General features: G+C 38.8%; 2 protein-coding genes across 4 annotated transcripts in view; one reads left to right on the top strand and one right to left on the bottom strand.

Annotated features, from left to right (window-relative positions):
• LOC101858144 (KAT8 regulatory NSL complex subunit 3) overlaps window positions 1–21,797 on the top strand; it is a 30,366-nt gene extending 8,569 nt beyond the window's left edge. For 2 of the 3 annotated variants that reach the window (XM_005089452.3, XM_005089453.3), the window contains exons 2-14: window positions 327–528; window positions 2,387–2,554; window positions 3,152–3,242; window positions 4,023–4,106; window positions 4,373–4,474; window positions 4,700–4,831; window positions 6,421–6,636; window positions 7,754–7,825; window positions 8,686–8,760; window positions 9,552–9,773; window positions 10,468–10,626; window positions 13,163–13,256; window positions 17,860–21,797. In XM_005089452.3, coding sequence (XP_005089509.1) covers window positions 335–528; window positions 2,387–2,554; window positions 3,152–3,242; window positions 4,023–4,106; window positions 4,373–4,474; window positions 4,700–4,831; window positions 6,421–6,636; window positions 7,754–7,825; window positions 8,686–8,760; window positions 9,552–9,773; window positions 10,468–10,626; window positions 13,163–13,256; window positions 17,860–19,907 — 3,657 coding nt within the window. In that variant the 5' untranslated portion in view covers window positions 327–334 and the 3' untranslated portion in view covers window positions 19,908–21,797. Of the gene's footprint in view, window positions 1–175; window positions 529–2,386; window positions 2,555–3,151; window positions 3,243–4,022; window positions 4,107–4,372; window positions 4,475–4,699; window positions 4,832–6,420; window positions 6,637–7,753; window positions 7,826–8,685; window positions 8,761–9,551; window positions 9,774–10,467; window positions 10,627–13,162; window positions 13,257–17,859 lie in introns of those variants that run through there. The other variant, XM_035969041.1, reaches the window with a different exon arrangement.
• A 925-nt stretch (window positions 21,798–22,722) lies between these two features.
• The window catches only part of LOC101857757 (protein flp), a gene marked incomplete at its 5' end in the record, with an annotated part of 8,864 nt that continues 4,310 nt past the window's right edge, over window positions 22,723–27,276 (bottom strand). The window contains 4 exon segments of the mRNA XM_005089451.2: window positions 22,723–23,232; window positions 24,140–24,432; window positions 25,050–25,306; window positions 26,593–26,856. Coding sequence (XP_005089508.2) covers window positions 22,840–23,232; window positions 24,140–24,432; window positions 25,050–25,306; window positions 26,593–26,856 — 1,207 coding nt within the window.

The following is a 27,276-nucleotide window of genomic DNA, read 5'->3' as shown; positions in this document are numbered from 1 at the left end:
CATTAGTTAAAATAAAGACAATGCATTTTGCACTAAAAGAACATACTTTTAGCCACCAAAAATCCCAAACTGTGTCGACATTTAAAAAAAAAAAAAAAAAAAAATCCGATTTAAATAAAAAAAATCTGATTTAAATCAAAAAAATCGATTTTTTTGATTTTTATTTTAAAAAATCAAAAAAATCACCAACCCTGCTAACAAAACAATTCAGAAGGAGATATTTTCTTTGCCAAACTTATAAAATTTAGGGTAAGTTGTAAAATCAGGTTATAAGTTCAAATTATATAATTAATAATATTTTGTCCATTGATTGCTGTTTTCTTTAGGGAGAGACATGATCAAAATGGAGGATAATCCTGTGAGGTTTTCTCCTTTTTCCCACCGAAATCCAAATGAAGTGAGTATTGTGTGCATTGACCATTGCTACGCAAAACCATGGAGCACTCATCCAGATGCCAGCAATGCTCAACCCTTGCGTATGCTATTCATGGAAAAATTTCCTCGCCCAGAAACTCGAGACAAAGAAAGGTGTGTGTATTTGTAACTTTCTTGTTTGTTTAATTTTATTATAACATACCTATTATGTATCTAGAATTAGTTAAATGGTATGGTTTTTAGTTCATATTCCACTTGCGCTCTTTGAAGATTATTTATAAAGACACCCGCTGATTCATATGTTTTAAATGAGATGAAATGTTGGAAAAAACAGCCAAATCAACAGTCAAATTTTCTTCAGTAGGCTGTAAGCAGCACTAGCAAATTTGTAAAGACGGAATGAAGCATAGAACCTTGATTCTTTGGGGGATCTGTCCGAGGATTGTTGACCGTTACTAAGAAAAGTAGGCTCAGGGACAGCAATTTTGTTCTCAACTTGTGCAAGAATTTGATCTAGTTGTCTTTATTCATATTTTGAGTACCCTTGAATAAAATTGATGCTATATTCAGACACATTTCTTCAAGCAATAAAATAGTTCTTTTGTTTGTTTTAGTAAGAGTTTTACTGCGCTCGCAACTGCATAAGGTCATATGAGCACGTGAAACACAAGTGGGTTACATTCACAACAGTTCACTGCTCGGCTTGGCTCAGATCAACGATCAGATTTTAAAATGTTAATAACTTGAGGTAAAATAATTCTTTACTGACAATACATCAAAGAAATACATTTGTAATAATAAAAGTAGAATGAGTTACGCTGCTGTCAGTTGCTGTATTTGATTGGAAAATCAACATTTTCCATTGTTGCACGCAGAGGTTTTGAAACTGTAATTACAAGGCTTATTTATGTCCTGCTATTTATTTCCTACAGAAGGTGTTATAACTGGCTGTTGGTGGGGGGGGGGGGTTCTCGTGGCCTAGAGGTACTGTGTTTGGCACTCATTTAATAGATCCCGAGTTCGAAACCTGACAGTGACGAAACGTTTGCTTCTCTAAAATTTTCTCCTTTCACCTCCTTTCGTGTTCTTTGGTCTTGTTCTATCATTTGCTTTCATCTCCACATTCTTCCCCTTCCCTAGTATCCTATGTGCGCCTCTCTTTCTTACTCTTTGATCTTTTTTCTGCCACTCCTGGCCCTTTATTACTGCTGTCTTTCAGCCGAACCCCTGATCGTATGGAAGGTAAGATCCTCTCCTAGCCTTCTCGGATAAGGGTGGAAGATCTTGGAGGTCCCGTTTGCAAGAATCGCACAGGATCCTAAAATCGTTAAGAGTAGGCTATGGCCATCACCCGTGAAAAATTCAATATTAATTTAGAACAAAACTGAAAATATTTCAGTCAGTATAAAACATAAAAAGTACCCTCGAAACTGGAATGTAGCTGCCTGAATGCAAGGGGCCATGCTAAGTAGGAAAAATGGTCACATACATAAAAATCAGTTTCACTGCAGGTTGAAGAACCTGCGGCCAACTACCCCGGAGATTTTGTAGGGGAATGCAAAGAAAACGACTGGCAGTTTTTAGATCCCCTATGAAGCCTTTGCATGCTATGTTGACTAACTTGAATTTCTCAACAAATACAGCAACTGACAGTAGCGTAACTCATTCTACTTTTATTATTACAAATGTATTTCTTTGATGTATTGGCAGTAAAGAATTATTTTACCTCAAGTTTTTAACATTTTAAAGTCTGATCGTTGACCCGAGCCAAGCCGTGCAGTGAACTATTGTGAATGCAACCAACTTGTGTTGCGTGTGCTCATATGACCTTATGCAGTTGCGAGCACCATAAAACTCATACTACAACAAACAAGAGAACTATTTTATTGCTTGAACAAATGTGTCTGAATGTAGCATCAATTTTATTCAAATGTTTCCTACCGTACATTACCCCTATGAGCTCCTATTTTTATGATAAAAGGCATAACATGTTTTTCTTTTCTTGCTACAGCACTGATACAGATATTGATGTTGAGGGAGAAGACCCTGTGTCCACCCTGCCTTACGATGTGAACAAAGCTCGATCACAGATGGTGGACTGTGAGAAACACGCTGCTCTCTTGTGTCCTGATCAGTCAGAAATGAGAGATGACTGGGAAGAAAATATTGCTGCTATGAGGTACAGAACTGTACCCTTTGTTTCCTTTTTTTTTCTCCTTGATCAATATAGTGTATTTGTACACTCTATGGTGAAATTTCAACATCAAAGTTATCGGAGTATATTTTTATTTTTACTCCGAAAATGAGATTGCTGGGCTGAGAATAAAAATTGAAGCATATTGCTCCTGTTTGCCATTACTATGTTTTCCTCACGTACTGACTTCAGGTTGTTGTGAAATTTACATGCACTATATATTTTGAGAGTACCTTGATGTCTTTTCATGATATTCCCACTGGTGTGTATGGTGTAGCCTTCACGTTCTTTGCCATCGCATGCAGAATACTTGTGTTTGATTCTGGCCCAGAGAGGTCTTAAAAAAAAAAAATAATCGACTATCTTCATCTTTGTGCTTAGATGTTTTATTCCACTCAACCCGGGGTGGCCCTGAGCTCGCTTTCTAAATGATCTTAATTGTGTGGATAGGGGCATAAAACATCAACAATTAGGCCTACAATTGCAAGGTATTCCTATTATGTTAGAAAAATGGACAAGTATATATCTTTTATGGGTTTTTTTGGTTTCTTTTAACATTTTAGAATTGTCATTCAATTTCAGAAATTCTTGGTCAGTTCTTCAAAACAGAGTATTTGCCAAGGTCATGAGGGTCTTACAGGCTGACAGACTCTCAAGACTGTCCATTCAGGAGGTATATTATTTACACCTTGAGTCTGACTTGTTCATTTAGTTTTTACTCTAGATCTATTTTGTTTCGAATGACAGAATTTTTTCTTCCGTAGCTAAGTTTTGCCTTTTTGTATTTCCACTTTAGATCCTCTTCTTTTCATATCTGCACTGTCTAGTCTCTTTTGATATGTGATTGTGTTCCTAAACTTTCTGCTTTGCTTCTCTGTATTATCGTGGTTATGTAGGTAGATACAAAAGTGCTCTTATAGCTCGGCTCAATGTATTTACTCTTTCTGTTTGTTTTACTTTCCTACTTTTGATTTCCACCCTTGTTTTTGATTTTTGATTTTTCTTTCCCCTCTGTACATTTGATGATGAGTGGAAGAGTGTGGCAGTGGCCCCACCTATCCCTGCACCATTTGGCTTTCTTTGTACTAATATTTGTTGTCATGTTGAAGACAAGGAGGTGTTGTGTACCAGGTATTTGGAGCTTTGCAGTATTGATGTTTTGAAACAATTGTCAAAGGATATGATGATATAATGATATTTTAATTGATAAAGAGCACTTTCCATGATTAACCGACAGAAAGTGCACATTTCTATAATAATCATCATGCTTTTGTACTAGCCTATTTTTTTAAATCTGTAGATTATGTCTTTTTAAGCATCTAAAGAAAACGGTTGTGCTTCTGTGTATGCTTATTTATTTTTTTTCAAATTTAAGTTCTCTTTCAGAATAGCTTATTACTCAAGAACTCATTTCTGTGAATAAATGGATTCTTATATTCTTTCCTTCACGCAGACAAAAAATGAGCCTATTTTGAGGCGTCTTCAAGTAGACAAAGCTGCCAGAAGAGTGCGCCAAGCATTCGCCAATGTTGGATGGGTTCGTATTTATATTGTAGTAGTATCTTCTCTGCATTGTTAAAAGGATAGTTAAAACTTTGGCTTGTGACCATATTGGCTTATTGTAACGTTTTTTAGTGACAGCTAGTAACATATTATTAAGATCAGAGGAAAAAATATAACTGTGAAAGATCACAGTGGAGTTCGTTTATCTTGTTGAATTTCTGGATATTGTAATGACTTTTCTATTAATTTTTTAAAAAATGGTAACAATGTACTTAATTTTCATTTTTTGTTAATTTTCAGGATATGACTCTTATTCTCTGGATTCACAATTTGTTTGTGGAAAATCTGCGAGGACAGCTTTTTATTTCCTATTTAGAAGTTCTTCAAACACTCAAAGCAAAGGTAAGCTGCTTGATTTTTACTGCTTTGGTACCGTGTCAGTTATTTATGGATATTCAGTTATTTTTCATTAGAGAATGTGCTGAATAGGCTAGAATTTATGAATTTTATCTTGATTTAACTTTTAAATGGGGGGGGGGGAATGAAGTTCTCTTTATGCATGTGCACCTCGAGATAAACTGTCTGAAAGTGATATTTATGGTAAAAATGTACTGTGCTCTTATCCAGATTCCCTCACTAATTGACCGACTCATCAGTGGAACAACACTAAAGCAAGATACATTGTCATCAGAGTCTCTGAATGCCTTGTTGAAAAAGTCATGGGATCCAGTTCTAGCAAGCATCAATCAACAGAAACTGGTGAGTATTTTTATTAAACTGATTTATGGCAAAATTCTAAGTTTTCCTTTTTGGTTACAAATTGTATTGGTGGTTTTTTGATCGCTCTAGACATTATCTGGTGAAAGTAGATTGTGCAATGTAATAATTTCTTTTAACTCACTGAGCACCGTTCCTGCAGCATACACGGCCTGGTAAAATTCGCGTCGGGGACAGCAACCGCAGCGTTCGCGGGTTCAACTATAATTGACTATAAAGTAAACCCAGCAGTTTAAAAATGCTTGCAAATAGCCCCAGTTGTTTAAACAGGATATCGACAAGCTAGTTCTGTGTGTTTTGTGTATATTCACCTCTTTTAGTGCGAATAAACGAGTTATATTTCCAACGGACTGAACAACTGAAAATAAGGAACTTCCGCGGTGTTCGTTGTTGTTTCTCGTACACAAAGCACGGCACGGCGAGTTGTGTCGAAGTTTATTGAAACTTTCGATAATTTTGGTGAAGAATTAAATGAAAACGAAGTATCCGATAGATAACTTCATAAATCGAAATGTGAATTTGCCTAGCAGTGATGAAAATGACTGAGAAAATGACATTAGCTAGATCTAGGTCTAGATCTAGGTCTAGATCTAGACCAACATCGTTTCTCGATCATGAATATGACTCGTCAGCGAGTACGCAGCCTGGTCCGGCTGGGAATGATGATAGATCTAGATCTAGCCCCAGTACTAAACTCTAGTTCAAATCAGCACTCAAAGTGGAGAAGATATATAATGTACCCAGACCTTGGACATCTATTGACAGATCTAGATCTAGTCCTAGCACTAGCAACACTGACAATGAAAACACTTCTCAGCCTGTCACCGTGGAAGATCTAAATCTAGATTTATTTTTATTTTTTCCTTTTTCAAAATTAATTATCACTTACATTTTTTTGCTACTTCACTGTACACACTCATGCTTCATTCTCCTGCACATAAACCCACACTGCCACAACCATTTTGTGTAAGTTTATTAGATTTCTGCTTTGTCACATCACTTCCTTTTTAAAAAAAAAACATTTTTTCTGGGGCAAATTTGTCCAACTTCCTGTCCCTTACATTTTTTTGTCGTTCATTCTTCACACAATGTGTTAACTGTGCCTGTTAAACCCATATCTTATGAAAAAGCACAGAAAATTTCAAAGAAATAGCATGTCATTTCAATTTTTTATGAATTTTAAAAAAGTGGGGGAAATTGGTTGTCCTCTGGGGCTTGGAGGCAAATCGGGGCGTGGTGCTCAGTGAGTTAACTGTTCATTTGTGATAGTTGAATATGTGTCTGTAGTTAGATTTAGAAAGTTGGATACTGAGTTGTACTTTCAATGAAGATTTGACGTCTATTCTTTGGGATTTTTAACAGTTTTTTTAAATCACTGTTTGGTTTGCAGTTCCCTGTTGTGTTTTCTTAATTTTGCTCAATCTTGTTTTGATTTAGAGGACTGGAGAAGCAAATACAGATCCACATAATATCTTGAATTATCATGTTACTCATCCCACGTCATTTTCGTTTGGACTCTTGTATGTGTGAAGTGGTTGTTTTTTCAATGCTCTGTAAATGTTCTTTTCCAGAAAAAATTGCCAGAGAATCCACTGCTCCTAGTGATACCAAGTGCCCCATCTTTTGTCTCAAACCCATTATCCTCGAAGCGGCATAAGTTCTGGTACAGTCAAATGGCTGCCATGGGCAAAGTGATCAATGTGATTCCCATCAATAACAGCACCAGCATCACCATTGCCAACTGTGTGGAAAACATGATTGCAACTGTGCGCTCAAAGTTATTAGAGGTAAGTTTACAGCAGAACCACCATGATTTGGCAAAGTCACTTTTTTTTTGCTTGTTTGTTTGTTCCATTCCTCTTTTATTGTTCATTTTATTTTCACTTTTGAATCATTTTTGAAGCATTTACAAGGAGGGTGTTTCCCAGGTGTCTACTGTAACATTTTATCATAATGACACTGTCTAAGAGGAACACCTATCTAAGATAACTACTTTTCTCCTCGACATTAGGTGGTTGTCTTGGACAGGTTTGACTGTATATTGTTATATATTCACACAATTTGGAAGAGACTTTTATCTTGCACGACTCAAAAATTTGATGCTCAATTATTGTTATCATCGCAATCTTTCTTTGGAGATGTTTCACCCCCCGGGGCGGTGCCACCTATGATAACTACTTTTCTCTTTGACATTAGGTGGTTGTCTTAGACAGGTTTGACTGCTTATTGTTTTGGCCATTCCCAAAGGGGGACATTTCTCGTTCTAATGCACAGTAGAATTGTAAATGAGCTGATCCAAGAATGTCATGCTCATAGCTGTGCCTGAACTACAACAGGGAACTGCTGCTTTTTCTTTCCTAATCCTTACTATCGTCATTTTCCTCTACTTCTTTCGTATGTTTGTCACACTCTTGTGACCCGCTATTTCCGGGGTGCCTTGATAGTTGAAGCAGACTTTGTGCTGTTGAAGTTAGAGAGGTGAGCAGAGTAAGTCTGATTCACTGTAAGCACTTCTCTGTTGACATCCACCCCTTGGCGCTCATATGACCTTATGCAGTTGCGAGCGCCTTAAAACCTCTACTAAAACAGGAGATGTTTTTGAAAAAAATACCAGAGAATTGCAAAAAATTTCTTTTTTTTTTCTTACGCATATCCCAGTTATTTTAACTCTTGAAATGTTTAATGAATAAGTGACAGAAAATAATCATTTTCATATTGATGCACTTCCCTTTACAACAATATTGCTACCAACTTTTGCAGGCTGCTGCAGTCTGTAGCAGTCTATTCTCTCCCCCCTCCCCTCTCCCATTCTGTTAAAAGATTTTTTTTCCTCTGGATGATGTATTTAAAAAACAAAAATTAATAACAAATTACAATTGGAAAACTCATATCATTTGTTGACAGGTGAAAGGTCACTACCCAGGTAGACCCATTGTCCTCATTGGATGGCATGTTGGAGCTGTAGTCGCTTGTCATGTGAGAATACTTTTGAACATGGATTTTGAGTTCTTATTTAATACCACTTGCTTCTAATTTGGCAATAGTGGAAGCCAAACTAAGAGTAAAACTTGAACCTGTTTTGGAGTACGTATGCATGAAAAATAAAAACACCAACACTGAGACCAATGCTGTTGACTTTTCAGTCACCAATGATTTTGTTGTGTACGCTTTACAGCTCCATTAATTTAAAATAAAAGAATTTTGCTGTATGTTTCCTTGTAATTTTTAAAAACTTTTGCAAGTAACCTGGCTTTCAGTCACTTATTCAGGAAGTGGAAACCAGTATTTTGCAAATATGGTTTTTATGAAAAGAACATTTTAAAAAAAAATGTATATGGTCTGGGTTATAAGCTTGCCAGATGTCCACATGCCTGTTGACATTCAGCCAACTTGAATAAAGTTGTATGATATCATTCTAAATATGTATGCACTCTTAGTACAATGTATCTAACAGACTTTTCAAAATATTTGCATAGGAATTTTGATCCATGTAAAGTTATCACACCATAATTTGGGAAAATTAAAAAGACCAAGTCTGTCTGTCTGTCTGTCTGTCTGTCTGTCTGTCTGTCTGTCTGTCTGTCTGTCTGTCTGTCTGTCTGTCTGTCTGTATGTCTGTCTGTCTGTCTGTCTGTCTGTCTGTCTGTCTCTCTCTGTCTCTCTCTCTCTGTCTCTCTCTCTCTCTCTCTCTCTCTCTCTCTCTCTCTCTCTCTCTCCCCCCCCCCCCCCCTGTCACATGTCACTGTTTTTCCCATCCGACTTATATTATATATAACAATTTTTTTCGAGACAAAGTAAGAGTTTAGACTAATGACCATTATTTTTCTCTCCCATAGGTAGCTTTAATGGAAATTGTTCAGGCTGTTGTGTGCTTAGGCTTTCCTACAATGGGAGTCAGTGGCAACAGATGGGTAAGTATATTTGGCAAATAATATGCACTTAGAAGCCTGCAGTAAAATTGGAGCTTTTTGTTTTAATGGTTTGTCATTACATTTTCTTGGAATGTTTGTTTTACTCTTTATGAATATCCAGTATAGGGTAGTGGAAGCCCTTACAACTGTTTCATACAAGGTCAGGACTGGCTGCTGTGCTAATTTAGCTGTCCAAATTTTAATTTAATACAGCCTGTGTCTAACTATGTGGTACCAATATATAGAGTAGTGATGTTTTGCGCTTGTGGACTGCTTTGCCGATTAAGATTTGAATGTTCCGAGTTAGGGTTCAGGAGCTTGTGTTTGATCAGGGAACTTCCATTCAGTTACATGAAGAGTGTTTTTTGCAGTCAATATATTTAAGATTTGCAGATGCAGATAGATAGGAGTATGAAGTAAAAAGAAAGGAGTATAGACTTTGAGCAGACGTTTTGGGGCTAGCAAATGTACACTCTAAAAACACTGCCATTGTATGTCTGAAATCAGATACAGTCAGTTCTGATACCATATGTAGAGTCAGTATCAGGTAGTCCCACATTAGCAAAGTGTTCAAACCATGTTACAATGATTATCTTTTAAAAAGTTTGATTTTACACTACATGTTTTTATTCAACTGTTCAGAGTGGGCCTCTTATTTCTTCTGTGACTATAATTTGAATTGTCCTCTTTCAGAAGATTTTTTACCCTTTTTTCTGTTCCATGAGATAGGAAAATACTGATAAATGCAGACTATCAAACTCATGCTAAAATTTATTTCCATCCACTTTCAGGATATAGAGGATCAGTTGTACAGCTGCAAAACACCTACCCTGTTTATTGTGGGCCAATTCGCTAACGCCAACTCTTTGGATATGTTGGAGGAGGTCCGCGAGAAACTGCGAGTGGAGACGGGGCTTGTTGTAGTGGGCGGGGCAGATGATCACCTGCGCATGTGCCGGGCGAAGAAACGGAGCTGCAATGTCACACAATCTATGGTTGACCGATGTATCATGGTAGGTTTTTACCTCGTCTAATGATGTAAAGCATTTGCCATTATGTACCTGTGGTGATTGTTGTGGGGGAGGGTTTTATTTTAGGGAAGAGGAGTGGGGTTTAGTCTTATGAGAGCCGTTAATGGGTGCTGCAAAGATTTGACGGGTATAATCATGATGTTTCAGAATTCAGATTTTTTTTTCCTTTTCCTTTTTCTGCTATGTATGTGGAAGCCACACTGTAATCTAGCTTTTCTTGCTACCAAGTTAATTTTTTGTTTTGGAGGGATCAGTCCAATAGTTTTTTAGTGTTTGATTGGTGGGACTTTTGACAGCAGTTACTGAAGTAACGAAGTATTGCAATCTCCTTTTTTGACCATGCTTTAAGTCACAAACCTTTAGATTTCTGTTGTGTTGTTGTACAATTCACTTGTATTGTTTCTGTAGCACATTTGCAATATATATATGCAGAGTCCATTTGCCTTGGCTTTTTTTTTTGTCACTAAAAAATAAAAGTTAATGCGAAATACCCAAAGTAATGTTCACTTTTCTCACATGTGTGAACATCTCATTTTGATAAATAAACTACCACCTTTAACACAATTTGTCTTTTAATTCATTCAAAATTTCTGTATTGTAAAGCTTTGTATCAGTTGATTTAAATTGAGACTTCACCCTATGTAGTCACTGTCCTTACGAATGTTTTGTTGAACAGGATGAGGTTTTTGACTTCCTGGGAAGCATATTATGTCAAGTTAACCTCCAGTCAGAGCCCATGGAAGAGCCAGAGCCAGTTAAAAAACCACGGAAAAGAAAACAAAAGGATTTGGCGACAACTGTTAGCTCACAGACTATTGGGAACATAGCAAAGCAGGTAAAGTCTGTGTGTGAACCTTATCAAATACAGAAAACCTCACAAGTCAAAAGACAACCAGAACAGCGTATTAGTGGCTTTTATGATGGCCGAAAAATTTATTCAGGTGTGTCTATTTCCTAATATGTGTAATAGGAAAGAAATAGGCTGTATTAGATCTTAAATTCTAGAAAATGCTCAACACCTTTAACCCACTCAGTACCACTGGATTTCCAGTGGGAAGATGGCTCAGGACCACGCAAAGGGGAATAAATCCGTGTTTGTGATGTAGTGGGTATTTTAAAAAAATCATTATAAAAAAACCAATCCATTGATAAAAAAAAATCTTGAAACAAGTTCTTCACAAATGAATAAATTTTAATTTTTAAATTACTTGTTTACTGTGTGTGTTGACTGTATTTCATAATTGAAGATAAAATCAGCCGAGTTGTAGATCTAGATCTAGTCATGCTCCTCATTGACCTCATTCTCATTGTCCGAATCACCCCCCAAAGGCACAATTAGATCACCATCAATGTCACTTTCACTTCAATTGCTACCATTCTGTGGGTTTTCTCCCCCAGCACTGATATTTTCATTAAAATTATCCAAAAGTTCGCCTAAATCAGTCTGAACGCAATGCCTGCGGCTTGCGAAGAACGCTCGATCTTAGCTTGCGCGACCCGTGTGAAATGGTTTGTTTACATTGAATTTAGTCCAACTAAAATTTCCAGAGTTATGTCCCTGCTGCTCTCAAGAAGAGAATGATTATCTATTTTCTGCTTGGTCGAAATGCGGGTTAAATACGATGGTTACCAAGCGTGTACACTTCCCTAGAAACAACGTTACTAGCGCGCGGCCGGCTACGGCCGTAATGGTACTAGACTTATGAAACGGAAGCGGCCGGCTACGGCTGTTATGGTACTGAGTGGGTTAATTTGTGCCCTTACTTTTCATTCTGTAATATGAGACCTAAAATGTGCTCTTTTCTTACTTTGAAGATGTTCATATCGTGGGAAATTTGTAATCAGCACAGGATCTTGTCTTTATCTATTGATTTTACAGCATACTTTTCTCCCACTGAAGCTTCATTCAGTCTGGTGGCAAGACATTTTATTTTCATGGAGATCTATGTAGAGCTTAAAAAAAAAAAAAAGGAAAAATAGGAATAAACAGTCTTTATTCCTTGTGATTGGTTCTGTTCTATGGTGCTCAAGGGTTTCAGCTGTCTTTTCTTCGCTTTTTTTTTCTCCTTCCTTGTAACTGAGACTCATCATGAACCTGTTTCTTTTTACTCAACTACGCAGCACCTTTAGCAACTGGTTAAATTGGTGGTATGGTCTGCTGCCCGTTGCAGTGTTTTATATTTAACTGTTCATTTTTTTCTATTTGTTTGGGTGTTTTTTCTAAATTTTTGAAGAAAGAAAGATAATGCTTAAGTTGGTCAAATTTTGTTTCTCTTTCTTTTGCAGTGAAATACAATTTTATACAAAATTAAGTTCCCTCGTTTCCTGTATGTTATAGAAGTGTTTAGAAATACATTTTTAGAAATGAGAGGATCTTTATAGGAATCCCCATTCAGTGTGGTTGGAGGAAGGAATGTTGCAGGAATGCACATGTCACAGCATAATGGAATCAGGTGCTCATCAATTTTGAGGCATATGGAGTAATTGCTATCAAGTTAAAGCTTGTTAACTTTTCTTGAATATGGTGACTAAAAGTATTAGTCTATTTTGCATAGAAGTGGAGATATAATATGCTATTTAAGAAGACAGGGTTACCTGTTGTTTCAGGTGAAAAAGGCGAGAAAATGGCTGCCACAGTTTGGTGGCTTTTACAGATGAATACTTATACTCGTTTTACAAAACAACATAAATTTTGGCTATAAACATTTGTCAGTAGCATCCGCAGTAAAATGTGTTGTTTAGTGGATGGAGGTTTCTGTGCCATAAATAAATAAATAAAAATCGGCCAACAGTTTGTAAAGTACTGATTTCTCCATTCTTAAAAGTTTATGAGCGCCTAATTCGACCACCATGGCTCACACACATATATGTGTGCTTTTAGGGGTAAATATGATTCGTGATCAAGTGATTTAGTATATTTTTTAACTCATTTAAAATTTGAGACTCCATTTTGTCTTTGTTATGTCACTCTAATAATTAAAAGAAATCCATTTCGATGTGATATGAATTCTTCTTTTATCAGTGAGATCATACATCAATAGTTATTGTATGTTTTGATACTATACAATTGCAAGGCTCAAATGTTTCAAAAGATTGCGTTTGATGATAATACGTATTTAACAAAAAAATTGTATGATGATATTGTGGAATCTCTTTTTTCGTTTGAAGCATCTGTATTATAAGAAGATTTAAGTTATCTCCATATATGCTGATTTTAACAAAAAAATTATAAAGATAGTTGTTATTGACAAGATTTTTAAAATATTGTTGTGCATATACTTTATCAATACACAATCCACCAACATGAAAGAGGTTTTTAGAGTGTATTTTTTATTTTCGGGCTACTGACTGATTGTGTCAAACTATTTCAGTCATCTCTCAAAGTTGCGAAGGCTTTGGCCTTGTCGAGCTCGTCTACCAGCATGTTGAGTGGTCAGGTATCTGTGTCAGCACCTGGAAAAATTGGTAAATAATCACCTGCACAGCCTCCCTCAGCAAATCTGTCGCTTCGTAAAGCTATACTCATTTGCTTTTGTCCTATAAGGTTCTTATAAATACACAGCATGTTTTTTCAGTGAAACTCTAAATATTTTCGGCAACTGTTTATGTAGTTTTCTTTTTGCAACTTTTAAAATCTCATTTTTCACATATACATCACCTTTCAGCGCTTCTCACTTCCATTGATGTCTATTCAGGCTTTGTCTTTTCTTGCTTATCTCTACTATCTCTACTTGAAAACCTCGTTGATCCTCATTTCGTGTTTTCTTTGTTTTTGTTTATCTCTCCCCCCTCCTCCCCATAGACCTGTTTTCCAGTGGCTACACAGATAACGGCAGTCAGGGCTCAAGATCTTCTATGTCTATTTATTACAGAGATGCTTTGCTGGCTTTCCTCCCATAACGACTTACTGAAGAATGCACCATACAATAGTCTGTACTTAAGATTCAGATGATCTAGAGTCATGAAAAGATGAGATATTTGTCCCCATGATCAAGTTAGAATAATCAGAGTTTTAAAAAAAAGCAAGCATTACCTAATGAAATCATATATTGAATTTGAAAGTATGTCCCAACCCTGTCAGACCTGCCCCGCTGACCCTAACTTCTCTCAATATCTAGCCTCCTGAGCAAAAGATGTGCCAGAATGCATATATAAATCATGAAAGTGGTTAGTATGAGCAAATAAGTGAGCAGGAACACATGAAATTTGGTCAAAATACAGATAAGAGGCCTACCTTTGAACTAACGCCAGTATTCTTCCTTTGTATGCCAGTGGATTCAACATTGTGAATCGCACTTGACAAAAAGATACTTTTTACATACACCAAGTGCAGATCACTGTACAGTTTTTTTACCGGTTTCACTGGCCTTACAGGCTACTCCTGGGTTTTGCCTTTTGAATCATTAAGTTTTTTTGTATTAGCAGGAACATTAGGGGAAATGACGCCCATTGGAAGGGCAGGGCTCTTTGCGAATGTGCAGGATGGTTGTTGAACGATGTTCTGCAGCAAGGCTAGGCAAATTTTTTAATGTATCTTGTGAAGTATATGGGCTTCTTGAAATCTGCTTGTAATCTTGCCTGCATAGGACGTAAGCATTGGAACAGGCACATATTTTTAAAAAACTTCACAAAGAGTTGCCATGGCCATCTGTAGTACTTCTTGACTTCTATGCAGTCATTTGATTTGGTTGTTATTATCACAAGCACCCATGTAGAGATATATTGTTATCTTTGACGAGTATTGGCATGCTCATTTCTTGAACTGTCCCATCTTTGTTTCTTCTTGAAGCAATTTCAGTTATTTCTGGATCATGGCAGTTTGATATATAAATATGTGTATGGGTCTTTTGTCCTGCCACCCCATGCATGTAATACGGTCTTGATACAGATATCAGCTTTCCCCTGATTTAAGTTGGGTTCTTTTGGTTTTTTCAGGGATTTTGGGAAGTTCTTAAATTGTTAGTCATGATGAGGATAATGGTCCTTTCTACTCCAGTACCGAGCTCATTCAGTGCATATTTAGCCAGAACAACAGAATTATAATTATGGTCCATCACAAAAACATTTGTTATTGAGGCCACATGACATCACTAGATGAACGATGGTGTTTCCAGTGTCACTCATTGTTGTGTCGACAATTTCTGCACTTGCCGTATATATATCTTGGCACTGACTACACAAGCACTCTTCCTCTTCATACAACAGAAAAGACTTAAGTGCCCATTTAGTGAGCTTAACTTGATGTACTGCTTTGTTGCTAGTCGTTTGCTTTGTTGGGATCATCCTGTTGCCCATACTTGGATGCTTGACTGGTCTATAATGGTGGCGAAATGATTAGATAAAAGTCAATAAGATTAATATTTGGAGTGATTTTCTTTTAGTCAGAACACAACATTTTATGTTACTGTTGTAAGTTTGTACTGTATTGTAAAGCGCTCAGAGCCTGTGTACTTTAATTGGGGTTGAGCACTATATAAATGTCATTTATTATTATAGTTTAAACTTTACAAGAAAACTGTCCAGCATGGACTTGACTTTGTACATGCCAGTTTGATCAATTGACTCATCTTCCTCGTCAATTTTATGTGGAAAAGAATACAGGGAAAGAAAGTAATCCCCCGACATGCAGAACCCTGGAGTAAAGCTGATGAAATCTGCACCATAGTTGGGTTTTGTGCACAAATATTTTATGTTAATATATGCATGCCCACAAAGCCTTCATCTCTGATTCAGTTACATCCTGGAATGATTTTGCATGATAAGCATTTGGCCTGTCCCTCATCCTTGATGTGCATGAAGATTTGTCGTTTCAATAAGTTGTGTCCAGAACTCTGCATCGGCAATCAAACTGAGAAACTTTAGAGGATCATTGTCCCTTGTCATTCTCTCCGGCATGTTCATTGTGCTTAATTATTCTTTGTTGACATTGAAATTGAGGATAGATTACTCAGTAAAGTGATAAGTCCATTGTGGATCCTTATGATCAGTGATCATCACCCCTACCAAGCTCTTACAGGGCCGCACCTCCTTCTTCCAGTGCTGGATCCAGGTTTAGATATAATTCCATGTGAATTTGAAACTGAATCCTCATCACAGCAACTATCAATGCTTTCATCAGCGCTACTAGTGTTGCTCTTATAGTCCTGATCAAGGTCCCGTTCTTAATCAGAAACATTTTCAAGCACTTCCTGTGTGGTAAACTGTTGAGACCTAGCCCTCTTTCCTGTCAAAGCGCTTTGTTCATCAGCACCTGGCATTGTGATTTTTAACTCATTCGCTACATATTATTTTCGGCTTGCAGACGAATTTTTTTTTCGGGAGGGCGAATGAGATGATGACTAGTGCGCAGTTAAAAGGTCTTTGGGGCCACAAATTCGAATAAATATCAACGTATTTTATACCAATATTTTCAGTATGGTTTGTAGAATACATCTGTAATGTTTATTTTTGTATTTTTCAACGTTGGTTCCTGTAAGAGACGATTATGAAACACAATTTTGATTGGATGCGGATATAATTTGAAAATAAAAAATTAATAATCTTTGGTGAAACTCAAAAAATATGTTTACACCTGGTCAAATGATATATCAAAATAACCATAAATGAATATATAGAACTGGAAAATGTTGAAAAGTTTGCAGTTATTTACCTATATTCCATAATATTTGTACATTTTGAACATAACATCGGATATATTGAAAAAACAATTAAACTTTTTATAATCTTGAAAAACGATCACAAACAGAAAAAACCCACTCGTATCTTATATGGAATTATTCAGGATTGCATTTTGAATAAACCTATACATGTCTTGAGTGGCATTTTTTATGTAATTTCATCAAAAAGTAGTGATTTTGGGAGAAAAAAATATTTTGACAATTTAGATCTAGATTCGAGATCTACATCTAGATCTAGCACTCAAAAATATTGATTTCTCAATAACAGTGCACATCAATATGAGTCCAGTCGTAGCAATATTATAAAAAAGAATCCTACATTTCTTTAGTCGGCAAAATAATGATAGTTTTTGTTGTGTAAAATTACTAAGACTGGTGTCCGGACTATAATTTTGGCATTGCGATAAAACAAAGTGGAATAAACTACGAAATCGCGTTTCAAAACTGAATCTAAATTTCCGATTTTCAGTGGAAATGCTTGACCCGGAAGTCAACATTGTATTATGACCTTTATTTTAACATGGATATGTGGATTGGAATAGAATCTAAGCTAAAATTGAAGATCGGTTCTCGAGCCGCCGGGGGCGGCTTAGCGTACTGATGGCACTTTAGCCGCGCTGCCCCCCACGGCTCGGCGTAGCGAATGAGTTAAAATGCAATATTTCATTGAAAAAATAACACTGCAGTTCAACCGCATGGAGTCCACCTTTTTCAATTTATAATCAATTCCTGCGCTATATGTGAAGTTAAGAGCTGATTGGCAGACTGTGACATGATTTTCTGATAACTCTCAATTACCTGTATACCAGGAATCCAGCATAGTTGGCGATTCATGCATTTCCGGTGTACCATGAATACGGTCTGATGGGATTAAAGAATCATTGATCTGATTGACCAGTCAGATTGGTCAACCGTGTTACAGTTATAGCTTTCAGATGTCTGGATTTCATTCCTGGTCTTATTTTGTCCTCACATTTATTAAAAGTTCAAATTTCAGTGCACTTCACAAGAATACTGTTGCACTTGAAAATTTGTTTCTACAATGAACAGCAGATTTATTCTCCTCTGACCGAGCTTGCTACATTGATATGTTCTAAAGTATGTGCAGAAGAATAATCCAAACACAATCCATTTTCTATTTAAAAGCTCAAAACATTCTGTTCGTGCTCAAAACATATTTCTTGTAATAAAGGTAAAGTAAACGTTGAGTTGTTCTTGTGAAAGACATCTTGTTCATAGTTTTTAAAATTAAAATCCTTTGCTTGAACCAAATTGAATTGTCTCAAAACAGGAATAAAGTTAAATTGTTTTGATAGGATGTCTTGACTTATTTTGACTTGTTTTTCTTACATATATGCATATAGCCAAAGAATTTTGTTTTCTCTCGTCAGCCAAAAGGGCATCCCCGAAGAAGAAAGCGTCTAAGTCTGGAGGAGATCCTGCAGTTTTTGGCAAAAAGCCCTTGCTCCATCTGAGTTTTCCGTCTTCTCCCACGACATCTGTTCCAGGGGAGACCACCACGACCAGCACAGCAGCAGTGTCATCTGTCAGTGAGGCGGCTGCCATTGCCTCTGCTCCAGAGCTGTCAAATCTTCTCCAGAGTATCAGAACAAGTCTGAGCAGAAGCAGTAACACTGTGTCCACTCTTTCCCCTGCCAAGGTTATCTCAACCTCAGCACCGACAACCAACTCAGCTCAATCACAGACTCCAGCTTCTTCAGTATCGGGCTCAGCTTCCTCCTCTTCAGCAGCCTCGGGTCTGTCAAGGTTTTTAGCTAGCTCAGCTTTGTTAAGAAACACGAGTTTAATTAAATCTGCAGAGCTAAATGCCTCTTTGACCAACACTGTGGACACCCTCAATACATCTGGCCCCAAACAGCAACCGCAAATTCTGATAAGAGCGGGACCAACGTCTGAGCCTTTCTCAATCCCTCTGTCATTCAGCATGGCCAGTAAAGTGCTGAAAACCTCCTCTGGGGTGAAGTTAGGAGACAGTCTAATGGGTACCTCTCAGATCCAACATCTACTTGCTTCATCTCCTGTGACCTCCTCAACGACCACAGCTTCCAGCAGCTCATCTGCACCTAGTCAGCTTCTCCAAGTCTCGGCAGGGAACACGTCGTCTGTATCTTCATCTTTAACCTCATCATGTACACCTCCACTGTCCACATTTTCAAGCCCTGTTCCAAGTTGTTCTGGCTCTACCTCTGTGTCAGTAAGTAGCTCAGTCCACACTTCGCCGGGGGCATCTATTTTCAACATGGGCAACGACTCTGTATCCATGAAGGAGAGCCCACCTGGCAATGTTCCAGCCCCTGGAACTGTCAGCATTGACCTCGGCCAGATTGCCTCCAGCAGCAGCTCGAACGTCCTGAAACTGAATTCTCCTCCGAAAGTTTCCCTCATTCCTCTCAGCAAACAGCTGCAAGGCTTATCTGGCACATCTCCAGAAAGGGCGCTACTCGGAGGACAAGTAGGTAGCCCTGAAGTTCCTTCAGGTCAGTCATTGTTAGCTCAGCAGCAGACGCCTCTAGAGAGTTTGACACCATCCACTCACACTACAACATCAACAGCCAGATCCCTACAGCTTCTTCCCTCTACAGACTCGAGTAAAAATCTCACACCAATATCCCACAGAGGTCTCACAGTGACTCCGACAACACAGTTTCTATCTACTATCAATTCCCCTTCTGGGCTCATCACTCTTCAACTGGCTCCGTCGAGAAAAGACTCAGCAGCTACTGTTGTGACGTTTACCAAAGACCAAACAGATGTTGATGCAAAACAGCGTATCTTACAGCAACAAATCCTTCATCTTCATGATCTGGCTTCCAGCACTAAGCAAGTAGACTCGACCTCTGTCGTTTCTTCATTCTCCAAATCAGAATCAGAGAAAAAGCTCTCTCAGTCAACAGAGCAGAGTCCAAGTAGAAGTTCTACGTCCACTTTGTCCACACTGGTGATGACACCAGCTAGCAAAGCAAGTTACTCTCCAGGCCAGATAGTCCTGCAGTACAAGAGCCCATCATCTCACACTTTGTTGTCCCATGGAAGCAGCAAGCCTGGCTCCCCTCAGATGGTGATAGCCACTACCTCTGAGACTCTTGGACAAGTGACCTCGCTTCTTGAGTCAAGTCCAATTACTCTTGGTGATCAGCGTCGTGGTTCCTCCATCCTGTCTTCACCGAGTCAGGGAGGACAAGACTCACCCAGCCCCTTATCAAAGGCCATGAGTCGCTTGTCTGCACCGTCGCCGTCAAGTTCTTCTGCAGTTTCATCGACGTCATCATCACCAAACCCGAGTCAGTCTAGTTCGGGAGCTACCAGAGCCAGCAAGACCACCATATCCTCCTACACAGCCACTTCCAAACCTGTACTGCCTACAATAGCCTCCACTCGTACACGTAGAATCAAAACTCCAAAGCAGTACGATTTGTAGACTTCTCGTGTCAACTTCTATTGCATTATGTCATGTATACCTACAAATTTGTTCAATATTCCCTCGTTAAACCTGCTTTAAGTGTTTCCTGTTCTGTGTTTTGTCAGTCAGTTCTTTGTTTTTTCTGAGCAACTTCATCAATTTTAGTTCTGACAAAACATCTTGCAGCAAGTGACAAATATCATTTGGTAATTGCTCAATGAGGATCTATGGAGGCTGAGTATAAATGTTAGTTGGATATCAAATTGGGATGTGATCTGAAGTTGTTTTTATGCAGAATAGTAATAGATATTTTTATAGTCAGAATGATTTGTATAATGTAGATCCATGTATTAGTTTCTACTTGTACGGACTGCTGTTTATCTTTTTAATGAGTATCACTCAAGGCCAAAGAGCATACAATTCCCTTGGGGCTGTCTAGAATTTGGTGTACATGTGATTTGTTTTTTCAAAGTATTTGTTAAAAACATCAAATGTTGAAAAAAGCTGTGTTAGAAACTCAGTGAGAACAAAATCTGTCAGTACATAGAGAACATAACCTTCCAGTGTCCATCTCTATTGTCCAACCTCATGAAATTTGATTTTAGATAAAGGTTAGGGGGAGATGAACATGTAATTGGTTGCAACATGTTTGGTTTATTCCCCTGTGCATGGCAATCGCTCAAGACAGATCAAGATGAGACAAGACTAGCCACGGTTTGTTGCTTGTCTCTCTCCTCTACCAGTCTACCACCAGTCATGATGACAATTGTTGCTATCCCATTATACCACTGGCCCTGCTGTACTTCCAACTTAATGCTCTGTATAACAGGGTTCGATTGTATTTGACTCCTGATAGACTAGTGTTTGTTTAGGTAAAGAGAAGTACTTTGACACTGGTCATTTAATGCTGGGAAAAAGTAAGTCAGACAGACAGAAACAACAGAGGGAAAGTAAAGAAGTAGTACCTACCTACCAGTGGCGCCCTCCAAACATCTGCATGGATTAGTGTATTTTTTTCAAAACTGAAGTGTCATGTTGTACACACCATTAGATTAGGAAGCCATTAGTGTTCTGACATGACTCCACATCCGTATGTTACTCTACATTGTTTAAAGTATACTGAAGATGCCCTTTATTTCACAACCCCTAAGTCATGTATGTTGTAAAGTTGCTTTGGAGTGGTTCAGTCATGGAGTTTAAGTATATCTTAAACTTTTAAAGATATTTTGATATCCTTACTTTTGCTCTTGGATGAATCTGAAACACCCAGTAAGATGAGTTGAAGAGTCTGTTTAACCCTTTGAGCCCTGACCTGCTGATGCTACTATACCCCTCTGCCTGAGCTCCTGAGCGATATATTACTAACATTCATGTGATCATCAGAATCACATTCTATATCCCACCCATGATAGTCTTCGTCATTACCAGCATCAAGTTCAGAAAGATCTTCAAAATAATCTGTAACGTCCTGTCTAATAAACACCGTTTCCCTCACACGTTTTGTCCCAGGGGGGCTGGTGTGGGGATAGGGTCTCATTCACTGCTGTACCTGTGATTAGGCATATGTGCCACCGGCGTATTGGCTCAAAGGGCTAAACAAGAATAATGTGTTCTCAGATATGTGGTTGCTGTATCAAGAGTAAAATGAGTAAATCCATCTGACCCGTTTAAAAAACGGAGTTATGGTAGCCTACTCATTTTTCTTTCATTGCAATATTTCCTTTTTGTGTACATGACTCATTTTAGTTGAACTGTTCAAGTTATTATTTGGCTTCTGGGTTGCTCACTTTTAGTGTTTCAAGGAGTGCAATGTAAATTACAATGTTCAAAATCGCCTGATTTGTCTTTACTTCATACCATAATAATGATACATTTTCATTAAACTTTCCATTGTTGTTTGAAAAAGTTGTCATGACCTCAGCTTTCAATGTTTTTTTTTTGTTTTTTTTTACATTGTGTCAATTTCCTTTGGGGTTGTTGACCATAGTTGTTTTTTTCCCCCCCCCAGATTTAGATAGAGGAATTGATCAACAATATTGCCAAAGTAACCAACTATTTATGTGGACTTTCAACGACGGAGGTGTTTCTAACTTGCACCATGCTTCCCCAAGACCCTTACGTTTTTTTCAGCCTTGTTCAAGAATTCTGGATACTTGATCCTTGAAACCAAGGGTTTGAAAATGGAAGAAATAGTTGACCTCTACTAACCTGGTCTGCATGGCTTGAAGCTCTTATTGAGCCTGGCTGGTTGTCTCAAAATTTCTTTCCTCTAGTCTAACTGACTCTTATTTTGCTGTAGAATTCTTAATAGATTTTCAATCTCTTGTTCCCATTACATTGTTCTTATGTCACTTGTGCTCTCTTCAAGCTGCGTAAAGAGCTGGGGTGCCTTTGTCCTTTTACAGATTGATGTTTAATCAGAGATCCCCTCCATTGGTAAGACTTTTGACTGCTTTGTTGGCAACTATGGCCCACTCCGCCCACTCCGCCTACTCCTGATGTTACCCACTAATGGCATAAAACACCTACGTGAGTAGTTGGCGGGCACCCTTGTATGATTTGTCATGAACTCAGCTTTCCAAACATCTATCATTCTTGTCTCTCCTTTTCTTTGTAAGTTACCCTCAAGTAACACTTCTAAGTTCTATTCTCCAGCTTTCATAATATGATGATTGTGACCTATTTGTGTTGTAAGGGCCGTAAATCTTTTACTTTACTCAAACTAAAAATTGAAAGTAAAGCACCTGCATTAAAATAACTGAGAATGAGATTAAAAAGGTGGGGACTAACATCGCTGACAGTAGCATAAATTGGTGTGGATAAATCTGTAATATAATGTTTGTATATTTTTATTAAAGTAAAAATACATTTTCCAAAAGTAATACCGGTACAAGGCTAGGTTGATTATAAACAGCTCATGGTGTCTGATGCGTCAGGACGAGTGTTGGAATTAGAAGAACTCTCCTTGGACTCGGAGTGTCATTAACCAGATCACCATAATGAATGAGCTAGCATATGTCAGTGATGAACAGCCAAAGGCAGGTGAGAAATTCCCAGGTTTTGTTAAGCCAACCTTTTCAAACACCGGTGGGACTGTGGGCTCAAAGGCGGTGGCTTTCACCGCCACAATGTGGGTCTCGTTGTCGGAGGCGCCCAGGAACTCAATAGGACTAATGTCGAATGCTACTGTGATGTCCAACCCGTCTCCATAGAACTTATCTCCACTGAGTTTTGGTCGAGGGAAAAGGCGCCAGATGCCCCAGCCAAAGGTCATGACCAGTGAAGTCAAGGTCTTGTTGTAGCTGATCTCTAGATAGCCATAGGCTGGGTTGTGGTAGGTGCCCTGTTCAAGTGGAAAGTACAATAAAATGTGTTATGGTTTTGAACCGGACATTTACTTTCACTGATACTAAAACTTGGGAGTGGGGGGGGGGGGAGGTTGCATTGCAGTCAAGAATACAAGAATACTAATGTTAATAACATGTAATAGATCTACTGGGATGGGCCGGGGCTGGGGGAATAGACTAACACACTAACATGACATGTAAATAGTGTAAAGCGTCGCTACGTCGGTATCCTAAACCATGACACCTAACTGCCCCCAACCTGCAGAATTCAGTTCTACGTAGACTGTACTCTGTAGTAGTAGTAGTAGTAGTATTACAATAACATATGTACACATGTTATAAAATCGGACAGAAAGTCACTATAACTGTCGTTAATATCAGACTGACACAAAAGATGAGGATGCTTTGGGAACACAAGTCCTTGACTACACAATTACAAGTAACTATCTACTGTCTTAGTTGCTACAGTTTTTGATTGCGGTGCTGCCTTTGACTTTGAACGCTGTTTATAGAACTTTTCAGGTCCTTGCCTATTCAAGACATATGTGACTCAGCAGGATGCTTTGTACAACAAAGACCAAATATTTATTTTGTTTTGTTGAAAAGATAAGCCTACATGTAATGACTGAAGGACAGTGCTTATGCTCGACCTCGATTTGAACTGAGTTCATGTATCCCCCCCCTCTCTCTCTCTCTCTCTCTCTCTCTCTCTCTCTCTCTCTCTCTCTCTCTCTCTCTCTCTCTCTCTCTCTCTCTCTCTCTCTCTCTCTCTCTCTCTCTCTCTCTCTCTCACACACACACACACACACACACACACGCACGCATACACGCATACACCCACCCACATACACTGGGCGCTCTTTAGTTTTAACCAGATACTACAGTAACTACACAAAAGTAAACCTCGTATTCCTCAATGTCTCTTTGCAACTTGAGACTCGCGTCCAATTTAGGGGGCGGGGATGATTTCTTTGCTGTTTTCCATGGTTTTGGATAGGAGCAGATGGTAGAACTATTAAGCCAGGACTGGAATCCCAACGCCCTGTCTAGTAGATACATGTGGAGAGGCACTCGGTACTTGTAACTGTCGTCCTTGCCAGTCATGACGGTGAACACCCCGATTTTATGCTTGGGCAGCAAAGATAACATGGCGCGGTATCCGATAGTTGAGCCAGTGTGTGTCAACCTCTCATAACCTGGGTTGTTGGAAGAAGGAAGGCAATTCAATCAACACCTTTGGCTTGTGACAAAACGTACATTATAAGGGTACTTAGTTCAATGTTGTAAAGCGTTTTAAATGTCCCAAATGTTGAAACCGTGACACTCACATTTAACTCTGCCCCCCCCCCCAATCCCACACACACACAAGCCGTAGAATTCAGTTCTACGTAAACTGCACTCTGTGGTAAAGTAGTACATATATGTACAACTGATATTAGTGATACAAGTGATGATATTAAATCGGACAGAAAGCCACCATTACTACCAGAAAGCCACCATTACTACCAGAAAGCGCAACGCATCATGTGTAATGAATGACCCTTATTTTTATATCTGATGGGCCTACCCGATGCGAAAATGTCTGGTCTTCAATGAGTTATACTAAGTTACAGGGCACCTAGCCTACTCTATTCATGAAGCTTCTCCTTGTGCCAGGTAGCCTAAGACACAGTTTACAATACAACGAATGAATCCTTTGCTATCAATACTAATACTATCATTTCAAGCACAATGTAGCATTATACATACATCGATCATAGCCCTATCATACTATAACTATAACACCAAGCACAATCATTATAATAAAACATACCTCGATAGTAACCTCTCCTAAATCCATGAGCGTAAACATCCTCGCTGGAAGTGACGGGGAACCGAGGAACCCGCGTGTCCTTGCTCACAGTCGGAGTGATCAAAAAGCGAGGTTCGTGCACCTCATCCAGGTGTTTCTCTTTCATGACCTGCCGACCGCCTGGATTCTCCCCTCCGTACAAGTGGAAATGCATCCAACGTGTCATGTCGTTAGCAGTGGTCATCACTGCCCCGGAACCCGCCAGAAGAGCCCAGCGCCTGGTATGAGACATTGATACTACCCATGCAAATGATGGTAACATTTTATCTCAGCTCAATACAGTAGAACATGGCTATGTATCGGGACTTTTGGTTCCAGAAAAAAATCCCGCTGTAGGCGAGTTCCCGCTATAATAGGAATGCAAAGGGGAGATTACCGGAAATTTTCTTTAAAATAGACATGATTACATCCCTCCATATCAAAACAATTTTCCCTTTGGATTAGTCTTCCTTTTCTTGTTAATTTTGTTGATTATCTCGGCCTTCCATCCGAGTGAAAAGCATTTCCTTTTGTCTTTGTTGGAAGCCATCTTTTCCTCGGTTTGTTGCTTGTGCTGTCTATCGTACCGGTAGGCCTACTGTAGAACTGGTGAAGTGTACACGTGCGTATGCTTGAGCATCAACGATCGCAATTCAATGAACCAGGAAGCACGCACTACACGCTTTGCTCTTATTTTACTTTTTGGCCTAGCCGCTAGGCCTATAACACTTTATTAACAGATCTACATACGTTTGGAGTGGTTCACGCAACACGTCTCTCCACACCATCTCTCTCTCTCTGCGCCATTTCTCTCTAGGCCTACCGCCTGCCCCACCTCACTCATCCCTGGATCCGCCAATCGCAACGTCGACTGCCTGTTTGGAGCCCGCCTACAGCCCCCCCCCCCCCCCAAGCTAGAGCTCGCTCGATCTCTCCCGCTGTATCCGAGTTCGGGACTTTCCTTGCCCCGTTATATCCAAGCATAAGTAATTGAGTTTACATAGGAAGAAAACGTCGACAGTGCCGAAAAACACCTACTCAATCATAGGAATAAAAACGGGGATTCCGGTAAGGTCCCGATGTAGGGATGGTCCTGCTATAGCGAGCGCCGCTATAGCCATGTTCTACAGTACAACTAGCACTAGCTGACCGCAAGGCCCTGCTGAGTTCCGTTATTACGGTTGGCGTGTTTTTCTAAGATTTTAAAACTATTTTTATCATGATTCCCTAATTCAGATGTGCGCTCTGGATTTGGGATATGTCTGGAATATTTGGGTTCAAATTTGGCCAATAAATGAAAGCTCAAGATTCGAACTTCGAATCAAAATAATGTTCAACGAAGTTTTCATGTCTTCCACTTCCTGTCAATTTCTCACGCTAACTGTTGTCCTGTTAGGGAACTTAACACTTCAACTTCATCTTCGAATGGGGCAACAGTGCAGTGGTAGTCAAACGTAATTTCCTTTAAAATATAGATTTTAGATCTAGAATAAAAGCGGAACACAAGTCACGTTCTTCTTCTTACCTTGAGAATTCATGAGGCACCCGGATTATCTCCCCTGTTTTCTCGAAGGAGTACGCTGTTGCCACATTATTCCCACTCCAGTCCACGTCCGTCAGAAACGTCGAGTTCTCCATGCCCAGTGGCTCAAACAGGTTCTCTCTAATAAGCTGTTCCCACGAAGCTCCGCCTACTATTTCAGCAAGGCGTGTGATTAAGCCATACATAATGTTACTGTAGAAGTACTTCACCCGGAACTGGTGCGGGGCTGGGAGGAGTGGGAAGTAACTAGAAGGAGCAGAGGAATTAGATAGTATATAGGTAACATAATCTTTAGAAATAATCACAAACCTGGACATTTCGTACTGGGCACACGTTACAGGAGCATTGAAATTATGCATTTTTGAAATATTTTATTCCAATTATTTGGACAAGAAACTCACCTTTCCACAATTCAATAGAATATAGATCTAAATCTAATTGTAACACGGGAATCGAAAAAAAAAAAGAGGGTGTGCATGGAAAGAATAAGCAAGTAAAATAAAATACACGCAAGAAGGGAAAACCTAAAATTGTCAGCACTACTGTTAAAAAGAGAAACATCGTCAAGCACAGCCAAAATCACCTCTTATCTTTCCGCAAAACGAATGTTTATATAAATCATATAATATATAGCAGTAAAGAAAAAGAAGCCAGAAATGATCCCCC

This window comes from Aplysia californica, unplaced genomic scaffold (genome assembly GCF_000002075.1).
Source record: "Aplysia californica isolate F4 #8 unplaced genomic scaffold, AplCal3.0 scaffold00006, whole genome shotgun sequence".
Lineage (NCBI taxonomy): Eukaryota > Metazoa > Mollusca > Gastropoda > Aplysiida > Aplysiidae > Aplysia > Aplysia californica.
The sequence above is the reverse complement of the archived record's forward strand: the minus strand, read 5'-3'. Positions and strand labels throughout refer to the sequence as shown.